Source organism: Equus quagga, chromosome 1 (assembly GCF_021613505.1).
Source record: "Equus quagga isolate Etosha38 chromosome 1, UCLA_HA_Equagga_1.0, whole genome shotgun sequence".
Classification (NCBI taxonomy): Eukaryota; Metazoa; Chordata; class Mammalia; order Perissodactyla; family Equidae; genus Equus; species Equus quagga.
This window is the reverse complement of record NC_060267.1, coordinates 103931878-103950851: the sequence shown is the minus strand read 5'-3', so window position 1 is coordinate 103950851 and position 18974 is coordinate 103931878. Positions and strand designations below refer to the sequence as shown.

Below are 18974 nucleotides of genomic sequence, written 5' to 3'. Positions count from 1 at the left end.
TCTGGCATCTGTTCTCAGCTAGCCTGGACCCTTGCACTCCTGGGGGCCTGATAAGGGCAGTGCCTATTTTAAGGAGCAGCTTTAAGGAGTCAGGACAGGACACTGAAATCAGGCATCTCCAAGGCAAGGTGATGAAGTCAGCTAAGTATATTGTCTTTAAATCTACTGGGACCCCAGCACCAACTCTGGAGCCACAAGGAGCTTCAGCTCTCGTACTGCCCCATAGGGACAGGGAAAATTCTTGCTCACTTCAGTGTGAGGGTCTAAAAGTGTTTCTTCCCTCCTGAGGGCATTTGTAACTTAGAGAAAGGTAGTGCTTAAGCCAAAGGAATAAGGGAATTTCAGAAATCTGTTCATCAAATCTCCTTTGAGATATGCCATAATGCCTCATTTCTTAGTCCATAAAAGAATAATAATAATAAAATGAGGGTCTTGGACCAGGTGGCCCCTAAGACTGCTTCTCTGTCTTTGGCTTTGGAATGGGAGACAAGATGATGTATGATGATGCTGGTTACTGGCAAACTCGCCTCTACTTCTTACCAGGTCCTTCCGGCCAGACTTTGTGCTCATCCGGCAGCATGCATTCGGCATGGCAGAGAATGAGGACTTCCGACACTTGATTATTGGCATGCAGTACGCAGGCCTCCCCAGCATCAACTCACTGGAATCCATTTACAACTTCTGTGACAAGCCATGGGTGGTGAGTGAGGTCTCCTTCCCCCCAGGTAAAAGGGTGGGATCCAGATCCTGTATCTCCCGTTCCCCCGGGAAGGGCCACTGTTAATCAGGATGCAGTAGGCACCAGCTGAGAGGATATGGGAGGAGCTTTAGCTGGGACATAGGGTAGGGTAGGCTTTCATAGTAGAACATTATCATCATGGGCTGGACCACCTTTGCTGCAGAGTAGACCTTTGGCCTCACAACAAAGTCACACAAAGATTCTGTGAAGAAGCCCTTACTGGTCTGTAGGCTCTGCCCTCAGCCATAGGACGCAACAAGAAAAATACCTGTTTCTTACCTATGAAGGGTCTAACTATTAGAAAGTTAGACCCTAAGGGGATGGAGACCCAAGGCCAGTGGAGACCAAGGGGATGGTCTATCTCAGAGGGATGTTAGTGACAGAGTCGTACCAAGTGGTTCAACAACCTTAAAATGACATTTATCTACAAACATATGAATGAGAAACTTACATGAGCTGGAAGTGCTCTTAGAGATTGTCAAATCTCACCCCTTCATGGTAGAGATGTGAAAATTAAAGAAGGAAAGTGAGGAGTATAAAACCACTTACTGTATGGTGCCAACTTCTGAGATTTTGCTACATTATTTCATTTAATCCTTACAATAACCTTACAAAGAAGATATTATCATTATTATCACTTTTTACAGGGAAGTGAAACCCAGAAAGGGTTATGTAATTTATCTAAGTTATAGAGCCAGTATTTCTCTAGATCACAGTGCTGATCACATAAATTGGGTTACTATATGAGGAAGAAGCTGGTCTGGGTTCTCTTCCTTGGCCAGCCTGGAAATCTGGGAGGCAGTGGAAACTTTTTTTTTTTTTAAGATCGTCACCTGAGCTAACAACTGTTGCCAATCTTCTTCTTCTTTTTTTTTTTTTTTCTGCTTTTTCTCCCCAAATCCCCCCAGTACATAGTTGTATATTTTAGTTGTGGGTCCTTCTAGTTGTAGTATGTGGGATACCGCCTCAACGTGGCCTAATGAGCAGTGCCATGTCCACGCTCAGGATCCGAACTGGCAAAACCCTGGGCTGCTGAAATGCAGCGGGCGAACTTAACCAATTGGCCATGGGGCTGCCTCCTCCCCCCACTTTTTTTCTGTCCAGTGGAAACTTGAGGAGAGAGAAGGAGTGGGGCTGGGAGGGAGAGTGACCTATGATGGCTACTCTGGCCTCCCCTCTGACAGTTGAGGGGACCCAGTGCCTGTAACTCTGCTGCTCCAGGCTGGCCCTCTCAGAAGGAAACACCTTCCCCTAATCACATCCTCCTCTTCTTGTTTTCCAAAACTCAAATTTCAGCTATCATACACTGGCTTGTCAATGGTCATGGCACTGGTGGCTGATTGTGAAGTTCCCAGACCCCCAGCTTCTCCACCACTCGAGGAGCTGGAGGGGGTATTTTTAACCAAATGGATCCATCGCCTCTGCTCTTGATCTTTTTTTCACACCTGAACTCGAATTTTTCCTGTTCCCTTGGAAGCCAGGGAGGCCTAACAGTGTAAGAGAAAGACCAATGAATGAGGAGTTAGAAATCTGGGAGAGGCTGTGGTTAAGGAGGGAGGGCCGGGTTCCTGACCTCCGCTGGTCCAGCCTTTCCCTCTGTGTGGGCTGAGGCATCTGAAATCCTAGGGTTTTGCAGAAAAAGGCTAAAAGATTTGTGTGATTTGAGTGTGTTGCTAATTGCAGAAGAGCGTATATGAGGCCCTCACCAAGTTTCTTTTCTGGGGACCTCCCCTTTCTCCTTAGTCACGTGACCTTCCCTGTTGTACATATGCCCCAGTCCTTCTCCTCTACCCCTTCGATATCTGTTAGAATTTGGCTCCCTCATGGCCACACAGATTCTGCTAGTATCAGGTTTTTCTGGGTGATTTCACTAATTAGCCTTCCGACTAAACCTATCTGTGCCCCGGTTTCTTTGTCTGAAAACTAGGAATAATAGAGTACCTGCCACCAGTTTGTCAGCCTGGTTGTTACATTCCCCTAGTATTTGAGATCTCAGAGAAACTAGTTCTCTGCTTTATGTTTCAAAACTGTACCGGAGGCCAGGGAGGGAAGAATCAGAGGGCTTGTGTTTAGGTCTTTGCCTCTCCTGGGATCTGGGATCTGGTGAGGGTTCACTTTCTCACCCATTCACAATCCCAGCACATTGCCTTTGGCATCACATGAGAACAGCAGAGCTCCCTGGCCAGACACCAAGTTCTCCTTTCATTTTCACTAAGCAGCTGCCACACTCATGGCATTTTATATATTGTTTTCTGCCTGTTATTGGGAGTAGACAAATTTGGTGACTTTGAGGGAAGGGTCCCTCTGAGATGATGACTTTGGTTCATATTTTCTAAATTTCTTTATTGTGGCTGCCGTTGGTGTGAGGAGAGGCCTCAAATTGAGTTGGAAAAGGCTCTGCCTTATATCACTGTGTCTCTGAGCACGTCCGCTCTCTCATAAATTGGTCAGGGCAGGCACACTGGGATTTTGGAAGCTGAAATGGGCCTATCAATGAAAGCAGCATTCCAGAGAAAGCAAGAATGCCACCATCCCATATTGCTGTAAATTTATCTGAAATTCTTATTAGTCTTTGTGGGTTTTTTAGAGACAGATGTACTAGGGTTGAATTAAAGCATTTTATTTCCAGGAGGGATAAGGATAACATATTAAATTCAGACTCATCTTGAAATCCCATTTCTTCCGAGTCTTTCCTGATTCACTGGATAAGTGGTTATAATGAACATTATCTTCCTATTCATTGCCAATACCACCCCAAGCTCCCAAATCCATTCTTTTGTCTATGCATGGAGGAAATAACCCTTATCAGATATTACATTTGTTTAATTGGTAACTGTGTGCTTGTGACTTGATGTAAGTTTCAAAGGAGGCAGGTGTTAGATGCCAAGCCCAGTACCTTGAGCAGACAGGGACTGCTGGAGATAAGGTGGAGGAGGGTGGGGTGAGCTCCCAGGGACCCAACTAGTGCCTGGGAACTGGCTGCCATTTTAGTCTTGGCAGTACCGGGACTCTGAGAGCCTGCCGTGGGCCTTCCTGGCATCAGTGTGATGTCTGTGTAACTCTCCCACATGCTGGGAAGATAGGGCCCCACATGCCTTGGTGCCATGCCAGGGTGTGGGCAGCAGCAGGACAGAGGTTGTTAGGCAGAGCTGGCATCAGCTCCCCAGGGATGCTGGAGAGCTTTGGGAGCTCAGGCAGGTATCCAAAGGCAGAGCAGGAATCCAGCCAGGCCGAGGTGGGCAGACTGGGCTTAAAGGTCAGATGAGGTGGTGGAGAGAACCAGAGAAGGCAGGGAAGGTCTGAGGGGTTGGTCCTGATAGTCAAAGCAAATTGAAGAACCAGAGAATGGTAAGGACAGCAGGGTGCAACGGAGAATGCACTGGGCAAGAAGAGACCTAGGTGCTGTCCCAGTGCAGCCCCAACGCCAGGCATGATCCGGGAGCCTACGCTTTCTCCAGCCTCAGTCTCCTCATTTGTAACATGAGATGTCTGGTCTAGAGCTCTCTAAAGTCTCTTTCAATAATAAAGTCTTAGGGGCTTGGGAGGCCATGAATCATACTCTCAGTCCTGATGGAGGCATTAGAGATCTGCAATCACCAACCATGTGTCACTAAGGGAAATGACCCAGAAATTCCACTGTCTTCCAGCATTTCAAAAATAACACAATTCTATCTTTATTCACAAAAGGACCGCAACAGATGATCACTTAAACTGCAGTTTGATAATGGAATTTGGGAGGAAATATAATAAAAAATGTTCTTTGTGGTAAAAAGTTTGAGGAACTAATCAAATTCAACCCTCTCATTTTATATGTGGAGCAAATGAGGCCTGGAGAGGAGAAATCTTTTGCTCAAGGACACCTAGCAAGTGAGAAGCAGAACAAGCCTCAGAAGACTCCACTTTTCTAACAATCCAGTTCTGAGCTTTTACTGCTACACCCCCCTCTCCTCCCACTGGCTCATGTGCCAACATCCCTTATAGAGAATAGGGCCTGAGCTTTTGAAAAATGTTCTAGCTTTCCTTTCTTTGATAAATGGAAGGCAGGTTTGATCTGACAACTTTTCCTTCTAGCAGTTCTAGATATTGGTGGCTTAGAGTATAAACTAACCCAGTCGCAATAGCAGGAGGATGCTGGATTACCCCTGCTGCCAGTGCACTGGAGGTGGGTGTGTGGGTGTGTGCATGAATGGATTGAGCTGGAAAGTTCTGTTTGTTTCATGTGGAAAGAGCATGGTCTCTGCAGAGCCTGAAAGGCAGTTACTTGAAGGAGTAGGAAGAATTATGGATTTGGAATAAAAGGGCTTGACTATGAATCTGGCTCAACTACTGTGTGACCTCTCTGGGCCTCAGTTTCTTCAGTTAAAAAGGAGGAGGGGGGCAGGAGGTGCTAGATATTTGCCAAAGGCCTTTCAACCCTGACACTGTAAGTATGTGTACTTTACCTCTTCTTCCTCATGGAGCTGTTCTGGTTTCTCATAGGTGAAGGGTCCGATGAGTTCAGTTCTTAGATAAGAAGTAAGTCTCAGAAAGATTGGGTCTGTCTAGCCTGCATACCATGACCTTCAAAATCTTCCTGAAGAACAGCTTCATTCATGAGCCCCCTGCTCAAACTGATGACTCCATACTGCCTACAGGAAAAAGCTACCATTCCTTTGCCTGGTTTTTGAACTTCCAAGACTTGGGCACATAGTACCTATTCAGTTTCATCACTTGCCATCTCTAGAGATGCAGGTGTTTAAGGTTAGAGACCCAAATTTCAATACCAGCTTCATCTCTTTGCAGCTCTGCAACTTTAGGCAACTTTCCTATCCTCTCTAAGCCTCATGTGTAAAATGAAGATGATAAAGTACCTAATTACTAATTTGATATGAGGATTGAATGAAATATCATTAAAATTGAGTAGGTACTGAATGAATGTTAGCTCACTCTCTCTCCTTTCCCCAACTAAAGCATATGTTCCTTGAGAATAGGAATTGTACACCTCTTTTATATTCTCAGAGCACTTTGCACAAAGCACTCAACAGAGCAAATGCTCCACAAATATTTGTTTGATAGTTTGATGTTTTGTCTGTTTGTTCCAGAAGTTGTCTAGATAAGCTGAAACATTTGCTTTTCTTTTGCAGTTTGCCCAGCTGGTGACCATCTACAAGACACTGGGAGGAGAAAAGTTCCCACTCATTGAGCAAACATACTACCCCAACCACAAAGAGATGGTAGGTAATGTAGTGTGGACTTTAGTCTCTCTGCTATTTCTACTCTGAGCTTAGCTACGTGGTGACTATGGGGCTCTGAGGAAGGCCTCAGCATCTCAACCCCAGAGATCTATTGGGGCTGACCTGCAAATCTGCTTTGTGGGGCCAGAGTGGCTGGATTTTAGCTGATAGCCCCTTGTCTCCAAAATCTGGAGACAAAATAGGGAAGAGCAGAAACAAGAGCAGTTTACCAAGCTGAGAAAGTAACAAACCTATGGATCAACAATCAGAAGATTCCACGACTTTGGATTCTAGCCCTGGCCCTGCCACATGTCACTGGACTAGTTATATTCCCTCATTGTGTGTCAGTTTCCCAACTGGAAAGTCAGGTGTACGTAATTATGCCTGACCAGTATATCTAATATGGTACTTAAAAAATTCAAGTGAGGTTCTTTAAGTAACAGCCTTCTGGAAAAGTGTGAAGCGCTCCTCAGATGGAACATGTTGTTCCTGTTATTAGTCACCAGACCATTCCATTCCCTTGGCTTCCTCAAGATTGCAGTAAGACTGGGTTAATAATATGCCTTCTCTGAGGCTATCCTAGGATGTCAGAAGGATCAGAGAGATGGCATGGTTGGTTGGTACTGAGGCTATTGCTAACGTTTTTCCTCCATGGAGACCTCGAGCTCAACCTGTTTCTTCCTCTCTGTCCCCACATCCTCTGCTCAAGGCCTGTGTTGTCAGTTGGTGATCCTGCTTGACCCACCAATGGAGACTCTGCCATAGCATTCCAACTGTTGTACTCTGGCACAGAGATCATGTTTGTTCCCCCTCCCACTCCCTTCTCCAAAAGGGATCTCCATTTATACCATTTCTGTGAATCAAGAGACTTCTTCTGGCATATTGTGCGTGGCCCTGCTTCTCAGCAAACATACATAGAAGCTGAATAACAACCTTGGGCCTTGAAAAAAAAACTACCTCCCTCACCTTTGCCAGAGCTTCCCCCAGGGAGAGGCTCTGGAATGTTAAGCCCTTGTCCTTAATAAATCCTTGAGACCAACATCAGGGCTTTCCTTTTCAGGGCAAGCCAGGAAGCCTTGCAGAGGCTGAGGAACCCTAAGAGGTCTGTGCTTGGAGTTCTCAGGGAGTCCAAGACACAGTGGTGAGGGGACTGAGCTGAAGGGAGGACAGGGAGTAAAGATGGCTTTTTCCTGCTATAATATCTAGCAGGGCTGACCACAGAAAAAACTGCAACTATTGCAAAATATATTCTCTCCATGTACCATCCTTTTCCCCCAAAGGACCTTGTGTTATTTCTCACCTGTCCTGTATCCTGAAATTTGCCCTAAAGAGAAGACATCCTAAGATCTCTCTGAGGTGTCAAAAGCTAAAGGGGAATTTCAGCTCTACAAGAGAAAGGCTTTTTTGGCTTAAAAAAAAGTTTTGAAGTAGGAGTGAAGACATTAGTAATCTAGTAGAAAAAGACTTTCTAAAATAAAAAGCAGAGAAGTCTTATGGACATCAGCATTAAGGACAGTTAACCTGGAGATACAATACCTAAGTCTGTTCTTGTCCAAAAAGGTGTGCTAACTGGGCCAGATGCTCTTCCAGGAATGGTATAGAGGGGATTACAGCATGCGGAGGAAGTTTAGGCCGTTGTAGGTATCACACCGAGTGACTCCATACTCCCCCAAGTCACTCTCACAGATGAAAGTGTCTGAGAGGATTAGGATGAGTTGAGACAGGAGTAGAGGATACACAGCCATAGTATGTTGTTCTTGTCATTCCTCCAATCAGCCTGTTTATGATACTGTCAACCCCCCTTCTGTATTGTACATCACAACGCTATACTATCTCATATGTATAATATTTATCATTTCTCCCCTAGCAGATCAGTTAAGGTAGGAGAAAACAAATTTTCCTTGGGAGAAAAGGGAATAGTTCTGGCTTTGGAAGACAAACCAAGCCAGAATCAAAACTTTCAGTAACAGGTACCAGCTAGACTAAAGGATCTGGGAGGCAGGGGAGAAGGACTGAGGCCAGGGTAGAAAAGTCATACTTCTTTCCCTAGCCCTTGACAGGTTCTGGACTGGGGTCTTGGACACAAGCTGTAACATGCCCCATCCCTGCCCTAATGCTAGCCAGACTGTCTACTTGGTACTTCCCATGGGGTGGCAGCAATGAGGCAGATGGTGACAGCCAGAGGTCTGCAGGGAAGGAGAACTGGCTTGGTCTTCAGGACTCTTGAAGGAGTGTGGTGGTCACTGGTCCCTACTAGGGCTGGATGATGTCAACAAACTCCTTCCTGAGGGGCAGGCGGCCCTGGTACCACCTGCAGGTGCCATCAACATGCTTCAGGCAGACATAATGCTGGGCCTGGTACCCATAGAGCTTCCGTTCCAACAGCCAGTCTGCCCAGAGGCACTCGTTGCGGGCCGAGATCGTACAGGGCAGTGTGTAGCAGGTGGTGATCTAGAGTCAGAGCCACACAACATCAAAGTGAGTAGAGTGTTCTTTTTCCATTACTGCATTTCAGACTCCTACATATCCTTACAGCCTAGCTCAAATACCCCTGCCTTTTGGAGCCTTTCCTAGTCTCCAAACTTCCCCCTGAGTTCTCCTTCCCCTGTGCTCCCCACATACAGTATTACCTCTCTAATGGCATCTCTGGAGTCAGACAGACCCGGTCCTTACTCCACCACTGACCTTGAGCAACTCACTTCACTTCCTAGAGCGTTAATTTCTTCACCTTAAAATAGAAATCTTAATTCTTCATAAATTTGTTATAAAGGCTAAATTAAATATTTTAAATAAATTGACCATTACAGGGCTTGGCAAAGAATAGATTCTCCTTAAATGGTAGCTATTTTATCTCAGTCAGCTTTATTTGATGGCCACCTTCCCAGCCAAAATGTAAGTACTTTGAGATCAAGGACTATGGACCATCTTGCTTTCCTATCCTCAACTTTATACAGTGCCAGATCCTTGGCAGATCTCAAGTATTGTATAGTAAGTGAATAAATGCATGCATGAATGAAGGAATACATGAACAATGAGGCTGCAAGGCTCAAGACTCTTCTCTGACCTCCAAAAGACCTTGGAAATGGACATTTTCTTACTTGGCAGCCACAGTTCAGAAGGTAGTGATGATTCAGACTTTCTCTCTGCAAAAAGGACAAGTTCTCCCAGGGCTCAATGTAGTTGCACAGATGAATGAAGACTTTCCCATCATTGAGGACCTGACCTTCAAGGGGAGAGGCAAGAGAACCTAGCATGAAGAATCTACTTGTGGAGCTCCAGGAGCCCAGTTCCTTGAATAGCACAGAATTGCAACCTCTTCAATGGTGTTTTGGTGGAAGTGGTGACATAAGGCTCAATGAAGGGACCAGAAAAACCTCTATAATCTTTATATCATAGTACAAGGGAGAGTTGTGGGGTAAAGGCCTTTTCCTTTAGCATGGTGCAGAGAGAAGAACACAGGTTTTAAAATCAGACTCTTGGTGGAACCCTCTTTTTTTCTATCATTTACTAGCTGTGTGACCTTAAGAGAGTCACGTAACTTCTCAGTTGGAAGATGAGAGTAATAAAGTTTTGTCAGGATTAAATGAGAGCATATCTGTGAAGTTCCCAGCACAGTTGTGGGCCCACAGAAGATGTTCAACACATAATAGGTCCGTTTTCCTTCCCAACCCTTCCCAATATCTTACATGGGCCAGTCTCCTGCCTCATTGATACCTATCTTGATAACTCCTTCTCCTTCCCCACGGGAAAGTTCCCTTTCTTATAAACTCTTTCCTGTCTTCCAAAGCCCCTCTTCAGTACCACCTTATCCTCAAAGCCATCCCTGACCACACTAGCCCACACCTCTCTTAGAATTTCAGTTGCTTAATCATTTACTCACTGAGCAACTCCTATGACCTGATACCCAGAATACAGAAATAAATATGACAGGCTCTCTGCCCCCAAGGAGCTTAAAAACTAGTAGGACAGACAGATAAGTAGGCAAAATCACACTGTTGTGGTTATATACAAGATGCAGTATAAGAACAAAAGAAAGCACAGTTATCTCTGTCTGTGGAAGGGGTGGAGGCAAGGAAGCTGTCTAAGAGGAGCTGATGCTTATGTTGGGCCTTGAAGGAATGGGTAGGAGTTCACCTGCCGGACAAGTTGGGAGAAAGACTTCTGGACAGTGGGACTATCCTGTGCAAAGGTGGAGGGGTGCAACCCAGAAGAACACCTTCTGCAACAGAAAATGGTTTAGTTCAGTTCTGGAGGAAATGAGGGCCTGAGAACTGTCACTGACAAATGGCAGGAGACAAAGCTGGAGAGGTCAACAGTGTTCTGGTCACAAAGGGCTTTTCAGCATTAGGCAAAAGAACCTGTGCCTTCTCCTAAAGAGCATAGGCGCCACTGATGACTTTTCAGTAGACTTGTGTTTTGTCATTTATCCCTACCCTCGGTTAGACTTGACCTTGAGGGCAGAGAGCATGCCTCTTGCTTCCCCTGATGCACCACCGTGCCTAGCAGAAGGCTAGGCACTCAGAGGGTAGGTGCTTAGGAAGGAGGTGGCCTTGTCTGCTGCTCCTGGGATGAGGAGGACTCAGTGGCATGCCCTGCCTCTGCCTCTCAGCACAATTCTACATCCTTAGAGCTGGGGAGCCTCTACTAGTGTGGCTTCCAATGACTGTGACTTCTCAAGAGCCAAGTCTAGACTGTGAGCTCTTTGAGGACTGTGGCTTCTTACTGAGTCTCCGCTCTCCTGCCAAGGCCTCACAGTGCAGATGGCCATTCATCGCTGAGTGCATGGACAGATAGTGGAATTCCTTGTCCTGTTCTCCCCACCTGCTGTGTCTTTCTTTTCCTTGCCTTTTTTTAAAAATATTTTTCATCCTTTAGGACCAATTTAGATCCCACTTACACAGTGAAGCTTCCCTAATTGTTTACAACCACACAAATACCTCCTTTTCCTGAGCTACAAAATAATTTAGTATTACATTCGTTTACTATGCAGTCATATTCTTGTGTGGTTCTTCAGCTATTCTATCCCAATCAATTCAGTATCAATGAGACCTGCCTAGGCCCAAGTTCATGGAGACAGAACCATGTTAGACTCAAAGTTCCTGTTAGGGCCTGTGCTTTACTGTACCCCCTAGAATTAGCCACACAGGTTCACTATGAGCCAAGAGTGTGACCCAATGTGGCTGTCTAATACTAATGCTGTCATAGGCTACAGTAACTATAATGTGTGTGTTGGGAGTGGGGGTGTTGCACACTACAATCCTCCTTTACTCTGTGAAACTAAGACCTCATCTGTAGTGTTGCATCCAGTTCAAGGTCCTATGCTAGGTGAGGGATAGGGACAGGCTATATCCCATTTGAGAAGGTGGCCAGAGTAGGAAGGAGTCTGGGACCCAGGACCAGCAGACCTGGAGCTAGAGTGCAAGTATCTGTCATCCTCAGGCCTCTGAAGGATCATCACAGAACAGAGGGCAGGAGTGAACCCACAAAGGGCATTTTCAGAGGGGAAGATTTTGGCTCCAGATACCAAAAATCTTATACCAATTAAAACTGTTTGCAAATGGAACCAGCTGTCCTAGGCTGGGAGAGCAGCCTGTCCTTAAAATAGTGAAGCAGCAGCCAAGATCACTGTAATGAGGACTCACATTGAAAGGGAGGTTACCAAGGCTCCTCCCAAATCAGAGGCTGCCTCTTAGTCACACAGCTCTGCTTTATGCCCAAGAAAATGCCACCTGGCTCAGCTTACCACTCAGGGACAGCCTTGGCTTCTCCTTGGCTGTCTGCCTTAGGACAGAGACTATTAGGGCCACTTGCTGGTCTTTAACTTACCGGTCAAGAGATACTGCTTCTGGCTGTTGGCTTCTAGTTTCACACCACACAGGGAGGAATCAAAAGGTGTATAGATATACTGAACATCCTTGACTTTCTCAAACCCTTTAAACATCTGAAAGGCAATTACCAAAAAGCAGTACTGGGTCAGCGAGTGTACTTTATATCTTAGAGGAAAAACTTATTTCTCAACCTAAAAAAATTAAGTAAAAGTCTAGTTCAGGATTTGGAGCACACAGATGGCCCAACTAGGTCATTTCTCTCTTTAAAAAAATCTAAACCTTGGTTTATTCCAGTGAGAGGGGAGGTACCTATTGTAGCCCCATGCACAGGCAGCTGTAGGACTAGATGGACATTGAGGGCCTGTCTTGCACTGTCACTAGGATTCTGTGGTCCCAGCATGTCATCCACTTCCACTTCAGCATCTATATCCCAAAATCACTAAGCTGGATAGCCTGACCTATCAGCCCCACCCCTCCCAGAACACAGACCCCACTCCTCCCAACAGCCCAAGGGGGTAAACGCCCTGTCCTGTCCCCATGTACCTTTATTTGTTTGATTTCATACCGGATCATTTTTTGAGTGTCAGCAGGATTTGCACTGGCAGGAACTACCTTCTCACTGGAGATTTTGGCCCGGATTGCTGCATAGGAAGAGAAAAGAGGGAACTTTCAGCAACCTGTGGGAGCAGTCCATCTGCGATCTGGCTGACCTGGGACCCCTGGATGATTTTGTAGGGGAATTCTGGGTTTAGGTCTTATTGGGTTGTGAGGAGGACGATGTATGTGAGAGTGGAGACCTGGAAACTCCTTACGTCTGTTAGGTCCTATAGTCTCTATGCTTTACCTGCTAATTTTGAGAGTCTAGTTCTCTGTAGCCCAGGGTGCAGTGGGGTGGAGATGGGCATCAGGGTAGAGGAGGGAGAAGGAGCCCCTTGAGGGCAGTCAGTGTGTGGTCATCTGATGTAGCCCGAGGCCTCAAACAGAGCCTACCCAGAGTTGATGTTAGTAAATGTTTGTTGAATTAATAAATGTCCCGACCCTGCACAGAGGTAGTTCATCTCTCGCCATTTGGGCATTAATCAAAAACTGTTTATGAAGTTCTTCCTCTGTGCCTGGCCTAATACCAGGTACTAGGCCCGTAAACATAATTAAGACAGGATCCCCCGTCCTGCAGAATTCTTGATCTAGTGGAGAACACGCAAAGAACAACAGCAACAGTATAGTAGGAGCACAAAGATGTTAGGGGTGCTGTGGTAGCACCAAAGAGTCAGGGAGCCTTCAGAAGAGATACCTGAGTAAGACCTTGAAGGATGAATAGGAATTTAAGGGTGTAGAGGAAGGGCATCCTAGGCAGAAGGAAGAGAAAGGGCAAAAAGCGTGTGTTGGGCTAGGGGCGTGGTGGCAACCTCAGTTGTAAGCTTAGACACAGAGGCATGTTTGTAATGAAAGCCCAACCTCCTGGCCCCTCACTCCCCCTTTCAGCCATCCAATAGTTCAGAATAATCACGGGGTAGTTCCAGTGACTTGTTTTTCAGTGACACTCCATAATTGCAGTAGGCAGGGATGAGGGGGTCGCTATGGAGGCCCCTTACGCAGTCTTCATTTCCTTCCAAGTCAGCCGGGCTCTGCGCTTGCAAGGTTGCTATTGCGCCTGTCCTGCCCGACCCATCAGCCCCAGCAGGAGGCAACTGGTGCGGGATTTGAGCTCCTCCCTATCCCTCCAGACTCCAGGTCTACAGCTCAGCCCCATACCAATCCTACACAGCCACCCCCTGCTGTGGACCTCACGGGCCTCCGGACTCACCAAGCGCCGAGTGGCAGACGTGCCGCTGGGGGTGCGCGGGGGCGCAGCTGCACGCCTCGCCCAGCCCTGGCGGCCGCAGCAGTGCCAACAGCCGCAGCAACAGCGCCCAGCTCGGCGCTGTCCGGGGGCTCCGGGGCATGACACTGCAGAGCCCCGACTGAGCCTATGGGATCTGTTGGACCAAACAGCCCCTCCAGGGCTCTTTCAGAACGCGTCGCGCCCCTCGCCCCAGGCTTTATGAGGTGGACCTAGGGCCAATCCCGCCCAGATGGGCTCCGCCCTCCTTTGGCTGCAGGCCACCCGAGGCTGCAGGAGCAGCTACCCTCCTGGCCGGCAGGCTCAGTGAGATGAAGAGGAAAGCCAGGAGAGAAGCCCCTAGCCCCTATTTCCTTGCCTGAGCAATTAAGCCTTCTAGAAGTAGAGGGAAGGCACTGGGAAAGGGGAAAGTGTCACGACAGAACAACAGCAAAGACAAATGCATGAGGGCAGAAAGACCGAGGGAATGTGATTTTTCAGAAGGAACAAGAGTGAGGAGAGGCACAAACACAAAGAGTGAGACAGGGAGAGTCAGAGAGAGGCAGACAGAATTACAACAGGCAAAAGAGACAGTGACAGAGAAGGACGGACCCCTTGCTGAGCTGCACACTGGGAATGAGACAAGCTACTCAGGGCTTCTTTCAGCTTCAGGAAGTGTTTTCAATGCCCTATTTATGAGGCTCCAAAGCAACAGCAAACAGTAATGGAATAGGACAGAGAAAGTTGGGGTGTGTGTGTGTGTCTTGGCTCTGTCAGCTGGGGGGTGGGGAGCGATGTCAGAAAGCAACCAGTGCTTTAGAAACCCTTTCCCATACCCAGAGCCTTGGACTCTGCAGATGGTGAGGACAGTGCTCTTGGTGGGGACTCAAAACACAGGGTATCCCGTCACTTAGGGCAAACTTGGGACTTCAAGGCCCTCTCCAGAACCTTAGGCAACACTGATTTCCTGTCTCATGTCAATACTCACTGGAGAGACTATGTCTTGTAATAGAAGGTGGGGCAACTTAGAAAACAAAGAAACAAGCCTCATGGGGTCACTGCAGCTGGAAGCTTGTCCCCTCTGTCAGAGCACAGTACTCCAAGGCTCCAAATAGAAAGAGATCCATGGAATTATTGTTGTAGGATGTTCCCACACAGTATTGGACTCGAAGGTAGGAAGCTGAGTGCTGATTCTGTCACTAGGTAGCTTTGCAACCTTTTCCTCTCTGGGCCTCACTTTTTTCTCCACAAAATAAGGTGGAACTACATGATTTCCAAGGACCTTTGACGCTCTTTGCCCCAGCCTCAACTGGCCTCAGCCAGGAATGCCGAAATTCTAGGTCAGGTCCTCTGAGGATCTGGTCATACTTAGGATTCCCCTGGGGATCTGACTTTTCATCAGAGTCAACATTATTTCCTTCAGAAGACATCTTTTAATTTTGATGTAGTAGTGATGTTTGAAAAGAAGGAAACTGAAAGAGAGCTGAGCCTGACTGAGAAATAGGAGATTTGGTGTCCAGGTTGGTGGTTCATACAACACCCAGACCAAGATAGAGTCTGATGTATTCTTGGACAGAATGTTGAAAAGCACCAGTGCAGTCCAGTCTCCTCATTCGGCGTATGTGAAGACTGAGGCTCAGTGAGGTGGAATCACTTGCAGAAAGTGGACGGCCGAGAGGACTAGGATGCACGTCTAGTGTTCCTTCCACTCCACCGTGTTGCTTCTTACGTCCCCACTTTGTAACAGTTTGACATTCTGCCTTTAGAGGGTAGTTCTTCTTTTAAGTTTTTATTATTCCTCTTTTAAAATATGGCTACTTCAAGGTAGAGTTTACTCTCTTAAGGATTTCTTTCAAATGATAAACATGTTACATTTTTATGTCAGCTCTCTTCCAAACCGTAAGCTGGGCAGAAACAGGCCTTAGCATACTAAACTGTGTTTGGTGGTGAGTTTGGGTGTTAGTAAATAATGAAGAGAGTGTGAAAGATGGGGAGAAAAGCCAGATTCAGTACAGAAAAGCTGGACATTTGAAGGGGGAGGGGAGAGTACTAAGAGGTACATGACAAAAGGGACATTAGGATTCCAAAAATACATTTCTTTTTGAATTCAGGTTTACTAAGGTACGATTTACATACACTAAAATTCACCCTTTCAAAGATGCTTTTTTTTTTTTTTTTAATTCTTTTTGGCCAAGGGCCATTCCTGCCCAGGGTTTGTCTAATGCAGAGAAGATTGAAGCAAGGAGTTTTAAAGACGTAGAGAGTACCAAGTAGGAGAGAAGGGTTCTTAAGCTCTGTCACTAATATGCAGTGACCTTAGGCAAATCACTGTCATTCTTTGGGCCTCAGTTTTTTTAATTTGTAAAGCAGTAGGTGGGACTAGTTCTTTAAAGGGCCCTTTCTAGGGTGTTCCCAAGGAAAATCTTTGTAAGATTTCACAGGGAAACAGGCTCACTCTGACTGATTCATTCCCTTCTCCTCTCCTTTCAGCTGACACTGCCCACATTCCCTGTGGTGGTGAAGATCGGTCATGCTCACTCCGGCATGGGCAAGGTAAGGCCAGGCCTGCTGTGCTTTGGGGTTGAGGCCAAGAAGGGCACTTTTCAGAGAGCCTGCTTATGGACTGTTCTCCCTCTGTTACTGATGAATTCTTTCCAAGGAGAAGATGATTTGGCCCCTCTGAAGTCATGAGTGTTTCCTAAACAGGCCTCTTTCTAAAAGCAGAGTGCAGGCCACCAGCTTGGTCCTTTGGGCCTTTGCAGCAAGTGTGGCTCCTGAGCCCTGGAAAGGGAGCCAGATAGAAGGGGCCTCCTAGGGAGATGTGGCACCTAGGGTTACATCTGGATGGGAAATACCTTGATGGGTTTAGAGGCTCACTGCTTATGTGACTCTCAGTGTGTGTATGTGTGTATCTCCCTTTCTCCCTCTACCTTGTTCCAATTAGGTCAAAGTGGAAAACCACTATGACTTCCAGGACATTGCTAGTGTGGTGGCCCTCACCCAGACCTACGCCACAGCAGAGCCTTTCATCGACGCCAAGTATGACATCCGGGTACAGAAGATAGGCAACAACTACAAGGCTTACATGTGAGTGGGAGTGGGGTCCCAGCAGATACTCTTTACTTTCTCCTCAGCCCAGTGGAGAATTGGAGCCTCCGGGTAGCAGCCAACTCTCAGTTTAACTTCATCTGGCCTACAAGGCAAAGAACAGAGTGAGGGTGCCATTCAAGCCAGGAAGTATTAGCCTGGATTCCTTTCAAGTCAGAGGAGGGGTCCATGAACTATGATAAAAAATAAAATTAATATTTATTTTCACTAGCCTCTAAGTGAAATTTGGCATTCTCCTCAGTTATGAACAGAGACAACAGTCTACAATACTAGCAGCAGCACATCTGACCTTGTCACTAAAGGTAATCATAGAGATTTTTGTTATCACACTACAGTTATGACAGATATCTCTAAATACCAATTACTTTTGTCATTACTTAAGAATCATGGTAGTTGTTAGACCTGCAGCTACGTTTACAACTGTAAATTCATTTGTTATTTACAAAGAAACATATTTTTTACTAATCACAGATTTGTTTAATATTTTGATGACTATTTTGATAATTCTTTTAAACAAATTGAGTTCCTTTGTTGTCCTATGTACTTTATACATTTACACATCTTATATATTTTATACATTAAAAAGAATCCACAAGCATCACCAGGCTGCCAGAGCACAGAAAAAGTCAAGAAACTCCTGATGTAAATAGATAGCACTGAAAACACTACAGAGCATTAAAAGCCTAGTGGTTATGAGAATAGATGACTTCTCCACATAACTGGGTCCATTTGCCAGAATGGAAAGTTAAAGGTTTCCTCCATTAGAATTTAGAAAAAGGAAAGATTTCAGGACTGCCTGATCTACCATAATATACATAAGAATGCAGATGGCTTACAATTCCAATTTTGGAAATAGTAACCTACTACTTCTTAAAAATTTTAAGGTAGTGCTTTCTTTACAAAGAAAGGACATTATATTATACGAATTTGACCTTTGCCACTCATAACTTCAGCAGACTTCAGGGATGAGCAGCTGCCCTTTCCCTTACCCATCTGTTTCCCTCATCCCTATTTTAGTGCTTATACTCCCCACCCCTGGAGTTAATTAGGACCCCCTTCCTACACTCCCTTCTTGAAAACCTTCACACACTTCCAATTCACACACCCTTTTCGCACATGTGAATCCGTATCTCTCTCCTTTGAGCTCTCTGGGCAAGAATGATGGAACCATCTCTGTAGCCCCACTACCTTGTGCAGCAGCACGCGCGTCATAGGCACCCAATAAGTATTCAAGGAAGAGCCCTTGTAGAGAATTGAGGCATAGAATCTTTTTTACCTTTATTGACTAGATTCCTACTTTCAAAAACTTTATATATTTTTATTTATAGTCTTTCTGCTTCCGAAAGGAATTCAGAGTTGCTTTTAAATTAGGCACAATGTAAGACAGGATAGTTTAAAAGACCATTACAAAACCTAGCTAAAAGAAGCAGAAAACTCGATATGTTCAGGCACCTAGGGAAACAGATTTCTTATCCTTTGATTTTAAAATCCCCTAGATAAACACAAAACATTTATGACAGTGAAACAAGAGTGTCTTGATACTTAAAAGGAGACACCGCATTTTTTTTTTTTTAAAGATTTTATTTTTCCTTTTTCTCCCCAAAGCCCCCCAGTACATAGTTGTATATTCTTCGTTGTGGGTCCTTCTAGTTGTGGCATGTGGGACGCTGCCTCAGTGTGGTTTGATGAGCAGTGCCATGTCCGGGCCCAGGATTCGAACCAACGAAACACTGGGCCGCCTGCAGCAGAGCGCGCGAACTTAACCACTCGGCCACGGGGCCAGCCCCGACACCGCATTTTTAATGATCAGGGCTTCCAAAAACAATTTAAACAAAGCATCAGAAAAGAGAATCCCCAAACATTGATGAAAGGTGAGCGACCAGAGCAGCTTTAGAAAACATTTACTTACTTTTTTATTTGCAAGCAACAGTCGGTTATTTGGGGAATGTTTCAATCCTCCCAGCTCCTTTTCCCCAAACTTTTGGCCATTCCCTTGCTCTCAGAAGAAGGAAGTGAACTGGCAATAGCCAAGATAAGGTTTGAGATTCTTCCCTTCTCTCCCTTCTCTCACCTTAGAAATCCAGAGACAGCTACTTTTGGTGGAAAGAAGGTGCTATTCCTGCTCCCCTCTCTGTAGGGAATAATGTGTGTCCCTCTGAGGAGGCCAGATGACCTACAAGTCCTGAGAGGCAGTCAGGCTATCACCGAGTGCCTTCTCAGTGTCCCTTCTCCTCCCATGTGCCCCTAGGTAGCCCGTTGTATGGATC

At 45.9% G+C, this 18974-nt stretch overlaps 2 protein-coding genes across 2 annotated transcripts in view; one reads left to right on the top strand and one right to left on the bottom strand.

The window, feature by feature from the left end:
• Positions 1-18974, top strand: part of SYN2 (synapsin II) — a 184211-nt gene that overhangs the window by 138648 nt on the left and 26589 nt on the right. The window contains exons 7-10 of the mRNA XM_046683892.1: positions 544-700; positions 5863-5952; positions 16090-16152; positions 16544-16686. Coding sequence (XP_046539848.1) covers positions 544-700; positions 5863-5952; positions 16090-16152; positions 16544-16686 — 453 coding nt within the window. The remainder of the gene's footprint in view (positions 1-543; positions 701-5862; positions 5953-16089; positions 16153-16543; positions 16687-18974) is intronic.
• Positions 7407-13796, bottom strand: TIMP4 (TIMP metallopeptidase inhibitor 4). Its single transcript, XM_046639377.1, has 5 exons — positions 13585-13796; positions 12324-12421; positions 11779-11893; positions 9051-9175; positions 7407-8403 (listed from the first exon to the last, which is right to left on the bottom strand). The coding sequence occupies exons 1-5, from the start codon at positions 13721-13723 to the stop codon at positions 8206-8208; spliced, it is 675 nt and encodes a 224-aa protein (XP_046495333.1). The 5' UTR covers positions 13724-13796; the 3' UTR covers positions 7407-8205.

Coding starts and splice junctions, on each gene's coding strand:
- TIMP4 (XM_046639377.1), bottom strand. CDS start 13,723: ATGCCCCGGAGCCCCCGGACAGCGCCGAGCTGGGCGCTGTTGCTGCGG. Junction 11,894..12,323: donor ATGAAATCAAACAAATAAAG/GTACATGGGGAC, acceptor ATTGCCTTTCAG/ATGTTTAAAGGGTTTGAGAA. Junction 9,176..11,778: donor GAAGCAGTATCTCTTGACCG/GTAAGTTAAAGA, acceptor CTCCCCTTGAAG/GTCAGGTCCTCAATGATGGG.